At 42.4% G+C, this 17,283-nt stretch overlaps 1 protein-coding gene across 3 annotated transcripts in view; it reads right to left on the bottom strand.

Moving 5' to 3' along the window:
* Positions 1 to 2,489: 2,489 nt before the first annotated feature.
* The window catches only part of Gpat4 (glycerol-3-phosphate acyltransferase 4), a 39,658-nt gene continuing 24,864 nt past the window's right edge, over positions 2,490 to 17,283 (bottom strand). For all 3 annotated transcript variants that reach the window (XM_078031258.1, XM_005340319.5, XM_013365196.4), the window contains exons 3-13: positions 13,810 to 13,879; positions 12,672 to 12,972; positions 11,854 to 11,928; positions 10,996 to 11,085; positions 10,706 to 10,799; positions 9,788 to 9,903; positions 7,866 to 7,921; positions 7,228 to 7,313; positions 6,070 to 6,198; positions 5,901 to 5,980; positions 2,490 to 4,485 (exon numbers count right to left, since the gene is read on the bottom strand). In XM_078031258.1, the coding sequence (XP_077887384.1) occupies positions 4,377 to 4,485; positions 5,901 to 5,980; positions 6,070 to 6,198; positions 7,228 to 7,313; positions 7,866 to 7,921; positions 9,788 to 9,903; positions 10,706 to 10,799; positions 10,996 to 11,085; positions 11,854 to 11,928; positions 12,672 to 12,972; positions 13,810 to 13,879 (1,206 nt within the window). In that variant the 3' untranslated portion in view covers positions 2,490 to 4,376. The remainder of the gene's footprint in view (positions 4,486 to 5,900; positions 5,981 to 6,069; positions 6,199 to 7,227; positions 7,314 to 7,865; positions 7,922 to 9,787; positions 9,904 to 10,705; positions 10,800 to 10,995; positions 11,086 to 11,853; positions 11,929 to 12,671; positions 12,973 to 13,809; positions 13,880 to 17,283) is intronic.

The following is a 17,283-nucleotide window of genomic DNA, read 5'->3' as shown; positions in this document are numbered from 1 at the left end:
TCCCGGCTTCTAGGCCAGCGCTCTGCCACTGAGCTACATTCAAACTTTTCGAAGCAAATTTTATGCCAATGAAAATCTCCAATCTTCAGTTTGGGGCTCACTTTAAAAAATAATCCACGTAACATATACTGTCTCTTGGCATTTCCTGTCCCAAGATGTGACTTCGGTGGAGACTTGGCCAAGGCAGCTAAAAGGACCTGCAGCCCAGCTCTCGGGTTGACTTCAAATGTCTACTTGCATAGGGTGTCTGCTGTAGGGTCCACCTTCCTGCTGAGAGAAGGCTGACCTGTGGGCTCTGTGGGACCCCCATAGGCCACTGGTTCTATCCCAGAATGCAGTCATGTAGGGATCCAGAAGCCCAGGAACTTCACCTCTCAGAAGCAAACACAAAGTTCTTGACACAGTGGTGCCCACGGGCCTGCAGGCCTGTGGGTCTAAGGCTGCTCCCTGCAGAGTAAGCCCCACACTGACGGAGATAAAGTTTCCCTGGGCCCAAGTTCCAAACTCGGCTGTTTTGTTTCTGTTAAAATGCAATTGTTTTTCTCTGGAGTGTATGGTGACTGCTTGGCGTCAGGAAGATGTATGAAAACCTCCACTTCAATTCAGCATCCCTTTTCTCCCAGACAAACACGGTCGGATTTTAATAAATCAAAGAGCCACACTGTTTAATAAAAATTTATTGACTTACAAGTGATTATTTATCAAAAGACCATTAATAGCAGGTACTGAAATGATGTGTTACTGGGTGGTGCTGGGAGACTAATAGGAAATCAATGCAGCTGGCCGGCCGGAATGCATATGAGAAGCCCACCCCTCCAACAGCTAGAGAAATTTCACCAGCAAAATACACCAGACGCTACCCCTGGTGCAATGAAAAGTTCCCCCTTTTTATTTATCGTTTACAAATGAAATGATCAATACTTTTAATCTAGAGCAAAATTTATTAACTTTCCCATCGGAGAGAGACATATTGACTGGGGGGAGAAGGGGTGTGAGTGCAGTAGAAGATGGATGGCTGGATGGTCGTCTCTTAACCTGTCCAAGAGTCAGTGTGCATGCAGCTGCCCTTCCAGCCTGGGTGTCCCAGGCCACACAGGATGAGCACACCTAGAGAAATAGAGTCTGGCCACCCAAGACATGCAGCAGGTAGATGGAGCCTGCAACACTGAAACCTTTCACACATAGGGGAGCAGCAGGAAGCACTGTCCCATTGAGAACTGCATTTTTGGTTAATTTCAGGAAGGAAATGATAGGGTTTATAGACACATATTTCCACAAGGTAGCAGGGTTAGTGCCCACCACTGCTTTTGCCATGAAGGTCTACAACATGATGGTGCCCAAAGACCCCTTATAGCTGGCCTGACAACCACACCTCACACAATCAAGCCTTTTTTCACCTGAGAGTGGCAATAGGGAGTAGGGGCTAATACTAAATAAGCAAGCTCCAAGGTTAGTTTACCATCATGAGGATGTCATCTCAAACTGCTCTATCAAGCTTAGCTTACCCAGCCTGGCCTGGCCGACAGCCTTCTATTGAGTTTTCACTGTCAGGGGAATTTTACTAGCCTTATTAGAACGTTCTTCCTCTAATGGGCTGGATAAAAGTCTCATGCCTGAGTGAAAAGTCTGTCCCAGATCCACAATCCACCCAGCCTACAAGAAGTGCGGGCCCAGCTTCAACAATTTCCTATATCACTTGGGGACTCAACTCTACACAAGGGGACACTCTCTAGTGATTTAGTTTCACTAGCCTGAAATTTCCTGAGAGCGAGCAAATGGGTTGAAAATTGACTTTTATTTTAAAACCCAGACTACTTTAGAGCTCAAAGCTGTTTGAAATACGGGTTTACAATGACAGAAATTCCAGAGATGGAAATGGCCTCAGAGGTCCTACCCCAAGTCCCTAGTTATCAATCAAGATATAGACTCAATAGAAATAAAAGTAACATAGCAAAGGAGCAGTAATTTTGGAAAGGGTTGAAGCTGGCCAACACTCCCTCCACTAAGGCCACTTGATTTTATTCAAAGCCCATCTTTACCTTGGCTGAGACCTCAAGAGCCAGTATAGTTTATACCTTATGTTGTTTTATATTTCTAGGTGTTGTGCAGTTTTAGCACATGAGACCAACCCAGCAATCCCAAACCAAGTATTCTGACTTATGGACAACTTGGGGCCAGCAGAAGCACCAGTAAATAAGATGGAGCAGTAGGAAGGGTCTGAAAGCCTTTAATGAGCACTAAATAAGAATGTCACAGACTTCATTTTTGCAGGAATAATTCACCTCCTTTCTCCTGTCAGGTGTGCAGAATGTGGAGATAAGTGAAAACAAAAACAAAATGTATTTTTGAAAAACCTATGCAAACCATGAAATAAGATAGAACATGAATGAAATTTTAGAGGAACTTCTTTGAAGGGATCTTGACCTTCAAGACCAATTTTTAAAGGTCATTCCAACTTGGCATTGAGACACTACAAACATCACCTCCTATAAAAGCTGAAAGTCACTTTTTATTCTTGAACATTACATAAAACAGTTCATAAGAGACTTTTCTTAAGAAGAGTCATAACAGGGTTTTTATTTGAGAGAGAAAAGTTTTCCACTGACTAGGCAAAAAGGCAGGTAGGAGGAAACAGGAGGCCACGTGGGAGATGACAGGAAGATGACAAGGATGAGTGACATCACAGGGTCAAAGGGGACTGGGTCCTCAAGCATGAGTGATGTTGAGTTCATATTTCAGGAGCCTGATCTCACTCCCAGCACATCCCCAAATCCCAGGCCAGTGGGCAACCTTGGAAATATGACACCACAGCTGGGGCAGAATCCTGAAAAGTGCCAAGATTGTGCCATAATTGAGGAGGGGATGGTGGAGAGATGGGAAGATGGATAAATGGGCTGAGGCAACGCTCTCTTCAGAGGAATATAAAACTGGGACTGCAGAAGAACCAATGAGAATGGTTTGGCTTTGGCTGTGTCTTTACAGTAACTGCAAAGTGACCTGGTAGGCCCGGGAGACCTGCAGTTTACCCATCAGCTGTATAGAAGCACGTGATGCACTAGTATCCTTGCCTATCCTGCCTCACCTGCCAACCCTCTCCAGGACCTCTGATCCTCCCTTTCCCTGCTGTATATATTTCATGCCTCCCAGGGTCCTCACATCCAAACAGTCCCCAACATTGTCCAATCTCCACAAGCTCTACAAATTGGTGCCCTCAAATCCTGTGGTTCCCAACTGTGGAGAAATCTGTGTCTATGCTGTTAATTCTAAATTAACAGAAATGTGCAAATGTGAGATGTTTATCTCCTGAACAAAATAATACTCATCCAGAGGCCAAGTGGATCCTTGAGGTCCCAGGGTCACAAGTCAAGTACGAGAATTGTAACTTTGACAAAAAACACGTTACTCAGGGCTACATGCAGGGGAGGGTGAGTGAAGGGAAAAGTCCCTCAATTCATTCACCATTCAGTTTTATTACTCACAAAAACAAGTCCAACGCCTTGTGCAGCAGCTCTGAGCTCAGACCTTGTCCTGCCACATCCCATGAACCTGTACTTGTGACACTGCACATTACATGTCCCTCAGCACTTGAATCCCCACAACAACCCTGTGAGGTAGGTATCATCACCCTTCCCCTCCTGATCCACATGATGGATGAGGAAATGAGGCACACATTAAACATAGAGCAAGTCACATAGGAAATTCAGGCTCAGCCTGGAGTTTAAACAGAAAATAACTCCTGGCTCTCACCAGACTAGTCAGTGGTCCACACCTGGTCTCTTTCCATCCCCTCTGGTGATTTCCCATAAGCAGTAGCACAAGAATTTAAAACTTCGTTTTGGTGAATGCAGACAACAATTTTCTTTTCAAGTGTACAGAGTTCCAAGACTGGGGGGGGGGTGATATTTAGGCATTGGCAGTGCCTCTCCTCAGGAGCCAGTGGACCTTCCCCAGCACAGTCCCTGGCATGTGGGCAACAATTACAGACTAACACCCAACGTCTTAACAGGGAATGTGGCCAATCTTCCCGACTGCTCAGCCCTGCACAACACACAGAGTGGAGAGCTGATTTTAATGGCATTCCTCCAATGGACTTATTGTAAAAGAACAAGAAGGCATCTTGTCCTGGGTAGCAACACCCAGCAGCATTCACTTCAGACAGCAAAGGGCAGGCTGTGCTGCCCCAGAGCCCAGGGATCCCCAAAAGGCTCTGAAGCGGCTGGAGTCCTGAGATCTGGAACAGCCCCAGAGGGCCCCAGGGTCTGGAAGGATGCAGCAGTGGGGGCGGTGGCGGTGGTGCAGCAGTGGCAGCAACAAATCCAGCTGGCTCACACGTCAGGATTCAGGCATGGTGGCTTCAGCCAATGTGAGCCACAGACTCAGGAACGGCTCCTGTCCTCGTGGTTCCCAACAATCATCTTGCTATATAGCTTCTGCTGCTCCTCTTTGAACGTGTCCTTCACCTTCTCCCTCTTCAGTCCACCATCCCTGATGAGAAAAAGACCCATGTAAAGCAGAGAAGGCGCTGTGGCCCACCCACATCATGGCAGACGCACTGTGCTGCTCCTCAAAGTCCAGGAAAAACTGGTCAGAAACAATGATACTCCATAGTTTTTTTCTTTAGGATGTCAATAGAAACCAGCCTAGACAGCTCTCTCTTGCCCAGAGGTTGACATTCATGATTCTTCTAAAAGCACTGTGTAACTGCTTATACCTATCAAGCAGTTTTTAACATTGTTTCTGCTCTGACATTCACCTTCAACTTACAGAAGCTAAGGGGTATTCTGGCATTATGGGAGGAGAGCTAAGCTTCAAGAAATACAGAAACTCAATTGTCTGTAAAAACTGTCTATCTCTAGTGCTTATTTTGTGACTTTGGGGAAAAGTGACTTGACTTCTTTGAGTTTTAGTTTCTTAATTTAAGGAATAATGATTTTTTTTTATATCCATGTTTTCAAGACGGTGAAACAAGAACATCACAGCATATCAGAAACACAGTGTTTGGTAAATTAAGTGCTCAGTAAACATTCATATTTTTTAAAAGGCCATATTCCCAAGGCCATGCTATTACATGAAAATCCATAGTTCAGTTTAAAACTTGATTGTCTATATACTTTCTGTTTTCATAAGGCCCACCTAGCCAAATGTCCTCCATGACTGATCCATGCCCTCCATGCCCTTCAGAATGTAGCAATGATGTTCTGAACCAGCATTCATACAGATCAACCTCCTCTTGTATGAAGCATAATTACCTCAGACCCTAGGATAAAAAGTGATAAAATATGTCCATGGGCCAAATCCAGCCTGACATCTGCTCTTATAAATAAAGTTTTATTGGGACACAGTCATATTAATTTACTCAAGTTCTAATCCTGGCTGCTTTCACACTATAATGGCAGAAGCAAGCAGCTGTGACAGACATTACAGGCCTAAAACATTTACTGATTTATTATAGAAAAGATGTTAACTCCAGCTCTAGTAGGTAATAAATTAAATGTAATAAATGAAACTTTTGCCTTTCTAAGGATGGTTCAATTCCGTCAAATACACTGAAATCAGAAGAAGCGTTATACTCCTGAGATTTCAGATCAGCCTCAGGTCATCCCTATCTAAAGATGAGAACTGTCTAGGTACCCTGACATAGTGGTACAACTCCAGAAAGGTACATGAAATTCACCGCTTCAGTCTAGGCATCCTGAATTCCATGCTCCCAGAGATCAAGGCACAGCGTACTTCTGAGTCGGGACTAGGGAAAAGAAGTCATAGTGCTCTGTCTCCAGAGATGGTGGGTTTCATTCACTACACCAGGAAGGAAAGGAGCCTTTGTAAAGGAAGCTGATGACTCTGCATCTGCTTCAGAAACACAAGTTCCCCTAGACTCCACGACATCACTTTGCACTTACCACAGCAGGTCCACCAATCCTCCCTGCCTGGCAATAGCAGATTTCACCCTATTGGCAAACTGGACGGCATCTTCATCTTTCTGTAGTAAGAAATGAATAAAGGCCATTCAGCCATGGCTCATGGTCACATGTAGCTAAATGAAGACCTCTGACAGCTGGAGGCACTTACCTCTCTGGTCATGGGAGGCAGGTACCAAACACTGCAGACAATAGCCCAGCTGGTCATCATTCTCAGTAGATATGTCACCATTCCATATTTGCTGCTATTCCAGAAGGCATCACCAAACTGAGGGTCATACTAAAACACAATGGACATTAAGAAGTGAGTAGTTCTGAACATGTGGTATCAACAGCAATGCTCGTGAATGAACCCACTGAGGCAGTATAAGGGTTAGAGAGCTGCTCCTAACCCTACCCCCGACATGAACACTTATGAAGCAACTCTACACCCAGGTAGCTCTGAACTTTAGCCACGCTAATCTCCCCAGACTACTCTCAGCTTCTGCCTCAACAGGGAAGCTTCTTCTAACAGCCATCATCAAACAAATGTCTTCTCTCCTTGGACAGCTTCATGTCTCACCCATAGGCACATACACTCTATTAATAAAGTTTTCAAACAGATCCAAAACAGAGACTAAGCTAATATACCCATTACCCAGATTCAAAATCGTCAACATATCATCATGCTTGTTTCATCTATCCTCTCCCCTCATGTAAGGCCTATCTCTAACAGCATGTCATTCACTCATAAATATATTTAGTGTGCATCTGTGAAGTAAAGGGATTTCCATCTCTTTTTGTTGGCCTAGACTCAAACAATTCGAAAGCTTATGTTTCTGTATTTATAATTCTATCAAAGCAAATTATCCATTCAGGCAGGAAGCTTAATATTCACTAGCACATGGTCACAAACCAAGAGTCTCATGAGGTCTCAACCATGTAGGCACTGTACTTGCCACCAAGTAGTAGGCGTATCATAAATTTTTTTATTTGTTAATGATTCTAATAGAGGTAAATGGCTGTTGAAATGACATTTTGTGGGAAAAGGGTCTGTAGCTGTGGTCCTCATTCTAACCAAAAAGTAATTCATTTCCTAAATCGGGAAGTGGGTGGTTATCTCCTCTGAATACTCCCCAGTCCTTTGTGATAGGGTGGCAACCCACTGGTATTCTCCTTCTGCTAGCACTGGACCCACGGTAGCCCAGCATTGCTATACTGGAGAAGAGCAACTCATTGACTGGTACATCAGCTCCAGCCTCCACCTTCTTGCTGTATCCGGCCTTGGTGGCTGTGATAAAGACAGCATGCATCCTCAGAGGTCTTGTACCTTGATAGCAACAGGGTAAACTGTGGCTCCAATTTCAAAGCTTCCCTTTTTGAACATCATCACTGATGTATTATTGATGCAGGTTCCTAAAATGCAAGAGAGAATATAAAACGCTGTTTTTTTTTTTCTGGTCCTTTACCTGAAATATTAGGAATTTCTTCCACACTAAATATAATAATAAAATAGGAAAAACCTATAATAACCTCAACTTATAAAATGAACACTTACAAGAGTCAGGCAAAATGTTGTATTTCCTTTTCTTTTCTTTTTTTTTTTTTTTGGTGCTGGGGATTGAACCCAAGGCCTTGTGCATGCGAGGCAAGCACTCTACCAACTGAGCTATATCCCCAGCCCCACTTCCTTCTCTTTACAGGCCACTTTCCCTGATTCCCACACACCAGCCTAGAAGAAGGCCAAAGACATTTGGTAGACTCCACAAGAAGCTGAAAGGGTACTTACTGTCAGCAGTACCACAGAAGATATTCCTGCACTGAGGAAATTCACCCTGTGAATCTCTTAGTCCAAATTCTGAATTTCCCTGAGTTTTTAGTCCCACAACCAATCTAAAGGTGACCATAGAGCTGCAATCCTGCACAGTGGTCAACACTGCAGCTCTGTGGGGACCAACTCCTTCTTACCTTCTGGGAAGATGAGAATAGGTAGCTTGCTTTTATCTTGTACATGCTCAGTCAGTCTTTAGGAAAAAAAAATAAGACAAAGAAATAGATAACCTCAAGCCAATCATCATCAAAGTGATTAATATATGTCACACTAGCTTGGGCATGTTAATAAACCCTTGTTTTTTAATAAACCCCAAATCTATAACTCATGAAGAAAATTTATAAGGGCAGAGTACTACTATTTAATCCATATAATCATTCAATTCAGTATTAAAGTCTACACACAAAGGATGCTGCTCAGACTTAGTACTATCTGCAGGAGGCTCACAAACAGCACTCTCAGAAGTCTTGTTGCAACAGCCATGCTTGGTTGGACCTTGCTATGGTTTATCCCTTCAGAAACTCGTGGTGAGCCAGTTACAGTGGCAATTTAGCAAGGCTCTAAGTAACTTGGTGAGACCTTGTCTCAAAATTTAAAAAATAATAACTTAAAAGGCTGGGGATATGGCTCAGCAGTTAAATTCCCCTGGGCTCAATCCTTGGTACTTGTCCTCCCACACAAAAAAACTTATGGTGAAATCTGATTGCCTTATGACAGTGTTGGGAGGCGGGGCCTTTAAGAAGTAATTAAGTTGTTAAGAGGGATTAATGCAGTTTTCATGGTACTAGATCAGTTTCTTTAAGAGTAATGTCTGTTGGCTGGAGATGTGGCTCAAGTGGTAGCACATTTGCCTGGTGTGTGCGGGGCACTGAGTTCGATCCTCAACACCACATAAAAATAAAATAAAGATATTATATCCACCTGAAACTAAATAAATAAATATTAAAAAAAGAGTAATGTCTGTTAAACAACTTATTCCTGTCCTAAAAAAAAAAAGTAGGGTATTAGAAAGCAAGGCAGCCTCTTGTGTTTTGTCTCATCTGCACCTGCCTGTTGCCACTTCTGCTTTTCTGTTATGTTATGGTGAAGTATGAAGGTCTTGCCAGATGTGGTCACCCAAATGTGAACTTCCCAGCCACGAAGAGCTGTGAATCAAAATAAGCTTCTCTTCATAAATTACCCGATCTCAGGTACTCTGTTAAAACTGGGGAAAACAGACAGTCCCTTGTCTCAATATTCTGTCCCTAAGCAAAGGTATAGCAAAAAGAATTTAGTGGGAGGTTCACAAAGACCTGTGGAAGATAAACTCAACTGAGTCTTGATGTCATTACTGCAACTCTTTTCATTACATGCACCAGAAGGAGACTGAGCAGCAGTTTGTGTGTGTTTCTTTCTCTTTTCTTTTCCAGAGGAGTTTTTGTGTGTGTGTGTGTGTGTGTGTGTGTGTGTGTGTGTGTGTGTGTGTATGATAACGAATCTGTTTGGAGATTTCTAATAGCAATCAAAGTTCATACTTTTTTTTTTGAGAGAGAGAGAGAGAGGGAGAGAGAGAGAGAGAGAATTTTAATATTTATTTATTTATTTATTTAGTTTTCAGCGGACACAACATCTTTGTTTGTATGTAGTGGTGAGGATCAAACCCGGGCTGCATGCATGCCAGCGAGCACATCCCCAGCCAGAAAGTTCATACTTTTAATTAACTTTTTTTATGATACTGGGGATTGAACTCAGGGGTGCTGTACCACTAAACTACATCTCCAGACCTTTTTTTTTTTTTTAAATTCTTTATTGTCAGACAGAGTCTCACTTAGTTGCTGAGGCTGGCATCTAACTTGTGAACCTCGTGCCTCAGTCTTCCAAGTTGCTGTGATGACAGGTGTACATACATCACAACCAGCTTATACTTTTCATATTGTTTTAGGAAAAAATTCATTATGAGAAGAGTATAGGCCCTGTGTAGAACTATACTCTACAGTGAATTATAACTTTACATTGGATGGATAACTACTCCTAAAACTTGTTTATGTTCCAACTGGGCAAATAGCATTGTTCATTTTACCTCTTAGCCACCAGGTGGCGATCTTTCACTTCAGAACGCTCAAACCAGACGTGGGGGCAAGACTTCACCATGGCTCTCTGAATCACACCCATGAGTCCCCCGTGCACTTGACCCACCTAATCTCAGACAAAAGAATAATTAGGAAGCCACCCTCTCACAATACCCCCAACTCTAGGGAGAAGCCATAGGTCCCAAAAATGAGTACTCCAACCTTCATAGATATGATTGCTAACTGCAGATTTCTCACTATCAAAAAACCACTCTGAATCCTAAATGTCTCCTTTTAACCAGAGATATACAATTAAAGACATAACTTAAAACCCTAAAACTAAATAGTAAAGTTGAGTGATCCCATGTGTCCCTCCCAGGTGTGTGCCAGGTGCAGTGGCACACACCTATAATCCCAGTTACTTCAGAGGCAGGGTGATTTCAAGGACAAGGACAGCCTGCGAAACTTTAATACCCTGTCTCAAAAATAAAAAAGGAGCTGGGGACATACCTCAGGGGTAGAGCTGCTTATTTAAGTATGTGTGAGGTCCTGGGTTTGATCCCCAGTATTGCAAATGCATGAATGAATAAAATGCCCCTCTGGCCATTCTCAAATGCCCTTGAATCCAGTCCTTTCAAGTCCCCATCCTCATCCTGTACCCTTACTTCCATGGTTTGCCAAAAAAAAAAAAAAAGACGAAGTACCAACTTTAGCCACAATCTTATCACTTCAGAATACCTCCTATTTCCAAGTCCCTAGTCCCCCGTCCAAGGAGTTCCCCAAAGTGACAATCTAGATTAGGGTCCACGGGTAACAATATGCTCACATACTTATACCCTTAAGAAAGTGCTTTGTGAAAGGTTCAGAGGTCAACCAATTCTGACCCTTTAAGGAGTCCTGCCTCAAAAAAATAGGAGGAAAAAACTTACCATGGCATAGTAGCCGTCACTGGCCAAAATGATCACGTCAATAGGAGATGTGTGATTGGCCACACAGATGCCTCCATTTCTTGGTCTGTTTTTCCTAGTGTAAAAAAATATGCAAAGCAATAAAAGTGAGTGTGAAATGATTAACTTAGAGCATATCTCTCACCTCACAAATTTCACCAGCTCTAACTTAAAGATCAGAAGTCTATTTGCAATTGGTTGAGTGCAGGTGAGTCCAAGTCACAGTTTGGGCCAGCACCATCTCCCTTTGCATCAAAACAAAGTTGCCTCACCTGTCATGATAGGTAATGATGGCTGTTAGAGCTCGAACACAGATCCGATAACACATCAAGTGAACGTGTTTACTCAAGAACTCCTTAAACCTGCAATAATAGAAAAAAGTTTGAGGTTTTATCTTACATGTAAGAAGATGGGACAAGTTTGACTCCAACTATTTAAGTCTGCAAAATGCTTTTATAAATATTACTGAGTATTGTAAACCCTGTAAGGTATTAGCCTCTTTATGTCACACAAGATGAAACAAAGAAATGGCAACAAGACTTGCTTACATTCCCCTACGTTATTGGTTCAGTATTCATAGCCTATAACTCCCAACACAGGTGGGCCAGGGTATCTCCTCGAATCCTTTCCCCTAGTCATTCCCAGAGGCAGGCCAAGCCCAGAGTTCAACCTCCTCACCAGTCCCAGCATTAGAGAAGTCTGCTAGCCCTACAACTTCCCTGAAAGAACAAAGCTTAAAAAAAAAAAAGACAAAATCTACTTGCATTCCTAATTATTTTTTAAAACTTTACCCTCTTCCTTATCCCATCAATTTATCAACTTAGCAGAATGCTCAAAATTAAGTGATATGCTATTAAAACTGTTAACACTTGGGCCCTGGACTCTATGTTTTTGTGGTTTCTGCCTTTTTGTCTTAAAATGGGAAGAGTAGGAAGGCTGAAGGACAAAAAAACCCAAAACCAAACAAAATAGTCACAGGTCAAGATCAATCACTAAATGAAAGCCTTTATTGTTACCACAGGGTTACTTTATGGATTGGGTTAGTATCTGAAGGAGTGGCTTGGCCTGCAGTATCAGCCACCATTCCCAGAACTGACTGCACCACAACTGAGCACTTGTGCTCTACTTACCTCCCATTCGGTAAGTATCCCACCACAGTTGTGCCCACCACCAGGAGGCTAATCCCCGTGAACGCAAGAGCTATCCTGTAACAGGAAGACAAATAACACAGCAAACCAAGTGAATGTGTGAAAATGAAAGCAGGAATCCCCAAAACCACCTGCAAGATCTGAGCACCTAAGACCAGGCAAGTTCCACCCAGAAATGCAAGCAGACTATCAGAACCAGGGATCACTATAATTCCAAATGGGAAGCCAACTATGAATCTGTTTCTCAGCTGACTAGCACCTCAGGCATCAGGCAGTTAGAGTGACAGGAAACCCTAAAGCAAGCTGTTCTGCCCTTGGGCAACTACTGTCCTGCTGTCTTCCCCCTGCCCTCTGGCTTTACACCCTGGCTGAAGCAAAGCCTCTCTGAAGCAATAGGAGGCAGAGCCTAAAGGTACTGGCATGTCTCAAGGCATCCTCGGAACACACAGCACAGAAAAACAGAAATCGCCAGCGCCTCTGTGTTGGAGAGGCGAGCTTCAGGAAGAAAGGCCATGCCCAGAAGGCACATGATGTTCCCTGTCCCTGTGTTCAGTCCATCTAGACAAGCAATCTATCTTCATAAAACCCTACTATTTCCGTCTGATATGCAGAGAATCCAAGAGCCTTTAAAGGATAACCATACCAAGGTACCTTTTTTCAAGAGTCAGATGGACTGAAAAATGAAAGAACCACACTATTCTTTCTAAAATGGGAAAACAAAACAGAGAGATAGGCAGATCATGCTTCGGGCTTAGGGAAAGCAGGTCAAGTCTTTTATCTTCACCAGACCTTGCCCTCACCTGAGTGGTAGAAGAAAGCAATACCGAATCAGCACTCCTAACCCCCACAAGATAGTAAGCCGAAGACTGATGTACTGGAAATTATAATTGGTTCTGCTCAGCAGGTTCCAGGATTCCAATTCCTCCGCCGAGAATCTCTTTGTCACCTCATCATCCATAATGGTCTCCATTCCTTTCCGGCAAAAGTAGAAAATGTCAGAGAGCTCAAACTCTGGAGTATTATCCAGAGCCTTACTACTACCACTTCGGCGAATCTCTTTGATCTCTTCTTCTAGTGAAGTAGAATCTTTAGCAATGATTCCTACAAAAGAGAATACCCTGGTCAAGCAGCAAGTTAGGAAGGAGCATGTTAGAAATAGGGTACAAATACTGCATTTTAAATAGTGAAGGGTACCTGTGTGCTATGGTTTAACGACATTTTAAATGTGTCCCCCTAAAGATTCAAAAAATTATTGAGAGCTATGCATTTTTAAGAGGTGAGGTCTCATGGAAGGTGATTAGGTCATGGGGTCATGTCCTGGTCAGAGGACAAACACTGGTATCTTGGGGAGTCAGATCTGCAGAAGTGGATTAGTTCCTGCAAGATAAGGAACTAATTTTCAAAAAGCAAGATCAGACCCTCCCCATTCTCTTGGGTACTCTCTCATCACGTACCACCTCCTCACTTCTTCCTTCCCTCACACATGCTCTCTTGCCATGTGATGCCATCTACCACATCGTGAAGCAGCCAGGCTCTCAGCAATGCCATGCTATGCTATCTGGATTTTTCTTTTGGTACCAGGAATTGAACTCAGGGGCACTTGACCACTGAGCCACATCCCCAGCCCTATTTTGTATTTTATTTAGAGACAGGGTCTCAATGAGTTGCTTAGTGTCTCGCCTTGCCATTGCTGAGGCTGGTTTTGTACTGAGATTCTCCTGTCTCAGCTCCCCTAAGCCGTTAAGATTACAGGCGTGTGCTACTGCACCCTGTATTTCCCTATGCACTAGAATCAAGAGCCAAATAAACCTTTTTTTCTTTATAAACTACCCACTCTCAGGTTATAGGAACAGAAAACAGACTAAGTGTACAATTGAAAGCACTTAGGAACATATTTCAAAGAGCTCTTTCAGGCTAAGAATCAAGACACAATCTTACCGTTGGTATAGGGCTTATAAAGTTGGTGGTTCTTCTCCTTGGCTCCTCTCTCCATTCTCAAGGTAGCCCACTGTTGGGAGAAAAGGGAGGTGATGGCAAAATATGAGAGCATGAATGAGATCCTTTTTCAATCAGTAAGCACCTCCTTTTCCATTCTGTGAAAGGGATTGGACTAGAGCCAAGCAGCACACCTTCTAAAAGGGGACTCACACCCCTCTCAGAACAAGACCTTCCTTGATAACCAGGACCCCACTAAGCAGGTTCTAGGATTCCAAGTTACTGAGAGGAAAGAGCTGAAAACCCAAAAAACCTGGGCAAGTCACTCAGGCTTTGTTTCTCACTGCCTGAACCTCTTTTCTCTGTATACTTAAGGAACTTGCCAACTGACAGTACCCAACTAGCAAAATCACATATCTTTTCAAATTAATTCAGAAAGCAACAATTTTAATTTTCAAGGATATAAAGGACTTAAATAATGTGTATGTCTGGAGTTCAACAAGAGTAACCTTTTTGCAGAAGAAACCCACACCAACACAGAAAGCCCTGGGACTGCTTCACTGAATTAAATGTGGTGGGTATTTGGAGATTTTAAAAATCCAGTTCGGGTTAAGGGTATGGCTCAGTGGTATAGTATTTGCCTAGCATATATGAGGTCCTGGGTTCAATCCCCAGCACTGCAAATTAAATCATTCAGTTTCAACGCCCAAGTTTAGCCCTCACTAGCTGTCTTACTCAAGATCTCCCCACCCCCTCAGAATCTTGGTCTGTTTACCTGCAATAGAAGATCAACACTATCGTGACACCTCTTACTTTATGGGGTCTTTTAGGATCAAACAACATCATGCATGTGACAGAACATGGAAACACAAAGCACTCTGTCTTCATATTACTCAAATCCATGAACTCTAGAAGAGACTGAGAAAGTGGCTGTCCTGGAGCTCTCTACCTTCATTAAAACATTTTTAACTGAAGTAAAATAGAATCAGAGGCTGAGGTGGAGTCCTTCCACTATCACATAATGAAAGGCAAAAACAAGAGCTAGCTCACTCATTCCCTATTGGAATATGTTATCATTGAATAGAAAGTTATTTACACATTGAATCAAGAAAATATTAAAAAGATGTCTTCAAAATTCTGTGTCCACAGTTATGCAAGGTGAGAGAGAACCCTATGGTGCCATGCAAATGCAAAACACACCTGGCCCAAGGTATCTGATGTAGATTCTGCTGGTAGAGCCTCAAGTACCAGCTAGATTGCTCTGCATAATCTAGCAAAGCCAAAAGCGGGAAATGAGTATAATCAGTGAATTGATCCCAAATGGAAATTTCTTCAAATGCCACTGTCTTTAAAAAAAAAAAAAAAAAAAAAAGGTGGTTGTCAAGAGTCATCCACTCAAAAATGTTGAAGGCCAGAAAACGCAACCCATTTTCTATATTTCAGATATTTGGCAGCTGATATCTTTGGCTTTATGCTTATATGGATTATCTCCTCTGGAAAAAAATGTTAAAATAGTTCCTAAAATGGAGGAAGGTAAATTCCACCTGTTTTCCTGGAACAAGGAAAGAGGTTTAAAAAAAAGAAAAGAGGCAAGACAAACCTAGACATAGAGATAACAGGTTACTCAACCAAAATTTAAGGTTTTACACTTGGCCCAAGACTCTGTATTGGTGTAACAATGTTCAGTACAGAAACATTTGATTCTGTTATGACAATACTGATACATTAGACAGCAATAGGTAGGTGAGATATGACATCAGGCTGTGGGTTTTTGCTTTAATTGGAAGGGTGTCTCTGAGATTCTCCACCTCTTTAAGTAACAGCTCAGTGGTCAGTGGGTGGGGTTCAAATTCCCAACAATCTAATGACTGGGTTGTTTGGTTGACTAGTGCCATATCCAGAGAATATTTAGGATCCCCACTTTAAGTTACACCATTAGCATAAACTTGGGTGTGATCAGAAGAGTGAAATGTGAGCCAAGCACAATGGCACTGGCCTGAGGCAGAAGGATCACAAATTGAAGGCCAACTTGAGCAACTCAGTGAAACCCCATCTCAAAATAAAGAGGGTTAGGGATGTAGTGCAGTGTTCAAGCACCTGAATTCAATCCCCAGAACTGAACAAATAAAAGGGTTGTTGGGTGGGAAGTTCACTGCAAATAATAAAAGCCACTACTATCACTCAGCAAATTCCTAGGGTTTTAGGAGCTCTGTGACAGGAACTGAGCACAAAGACTAGCTACATTTTATACTATGATAACACAGGACAATGCACAATACAATAGCAATGTCTGGAAACTATGCAATTGGATTCTCTGAGCTGTCACTTTAAGTAGTTTGTGGGGCAGGGGTAGAGTGCTTGCACAGCCATGGGTTCAATTCCCAGTACTGCTAAATAAACAAACAACCAACCAACCTAGCTTCAGAGTTCATTTCACCATAAAAAGCTCTTCCTCTGAACTGAGATGCCAGGCTATTCAATATTTAATTACATATTCCTCTTTCAGCCCAAGACAATTTAAGGGTATTAACAATACAGTGATCTTAGGTAACATTAATCTGAATGGAGATCTTGGCAGGTAAAATATAGATGGTTCTTCATGCAGCATTTTTGCTAGTTATTTATTCTATTAAACACTATAATTTAGGAACTAATAAAATTAGTTAAGAGCTACAGTCCTGGCAAAACTAATCTCGGCAGAAACTTTCCCCTTCTTTTCAATCAGTCTCCATTGCATTTTCCCATGAATTAGAAACTGAAGAACCTGGTATTTACAAAAGTGATGCTTTGATCATCTATCCCCTTCTATTTCCCATGCAAACACTCCACCTTTAACACATCTCTTCCTTCCTTCCTGCTACTGCCAAGTCTATAACTTTATTCTTAATTTTACAGAAGTGCCAACTTTATGTTTGCAATGAAAAAGTCCAGGCAGCCCTCCCTGTGCAGCAAGCAGATTCAGAGGCAGCACACCTGCTCCTGATTCACAGCGAGCCTCCTCTAGTGTTACTCCCAATCTTGGTGATGGTATCCTCTCCCTTTAACCACTCCAGCTTTCAGGCTCCCTCTATGTTGCCAAACCCTAGCAAGTCACTGCTTAAATAGCCCTCTCTCACACATCTACCGCTTGTTTCATGCCACTTCATCATTCACTCCCTTAGTCTCTTGTTACACTAATTGCTTTTTTTCCTCCAGAATCTGATCTTGTCATTCACTTGCTCAGAAAAGCTCAATGACTAAAGAAATATTCAGGCCAAATAAAATGGCATGTGCCTGTAACCCCAGCTATTCAGAAGGCTGTGGCAGGAGGACCAAAGGTTAGTAGCCTGCATTAGCACTTCAGTGAGATCCTATCTCAAAAAAAAAAAAAAAAAAAAACAAAAAACAGAAGGGCTGGGGATACAGCTCAGTGGCAGAGCTCTGACTTCCATCTTTATATTATACAAAAAACAGAGAGAAAAAAAATATATTATAACC

Source organism: Ictidomys tridecemlineatus, chromosome 14 (assembly GCF_052094955.1).
Source record: "Ictidomys tridecemlineatus isolate mIctTri1 chromosome 14, mIctTri1.hap1, whole genome shotgun sequence".
NCBI lineage: Eukaryota > Metazoa > Chordata > Mammalia > Rodentia > Sciuridae > Ictidomys > Ictidomys tridecemlineatus.
Note: the sequence above shows the minus strand (reverse complement) of the source record. Positions and strands in the feature narration are given on the sequence as shown.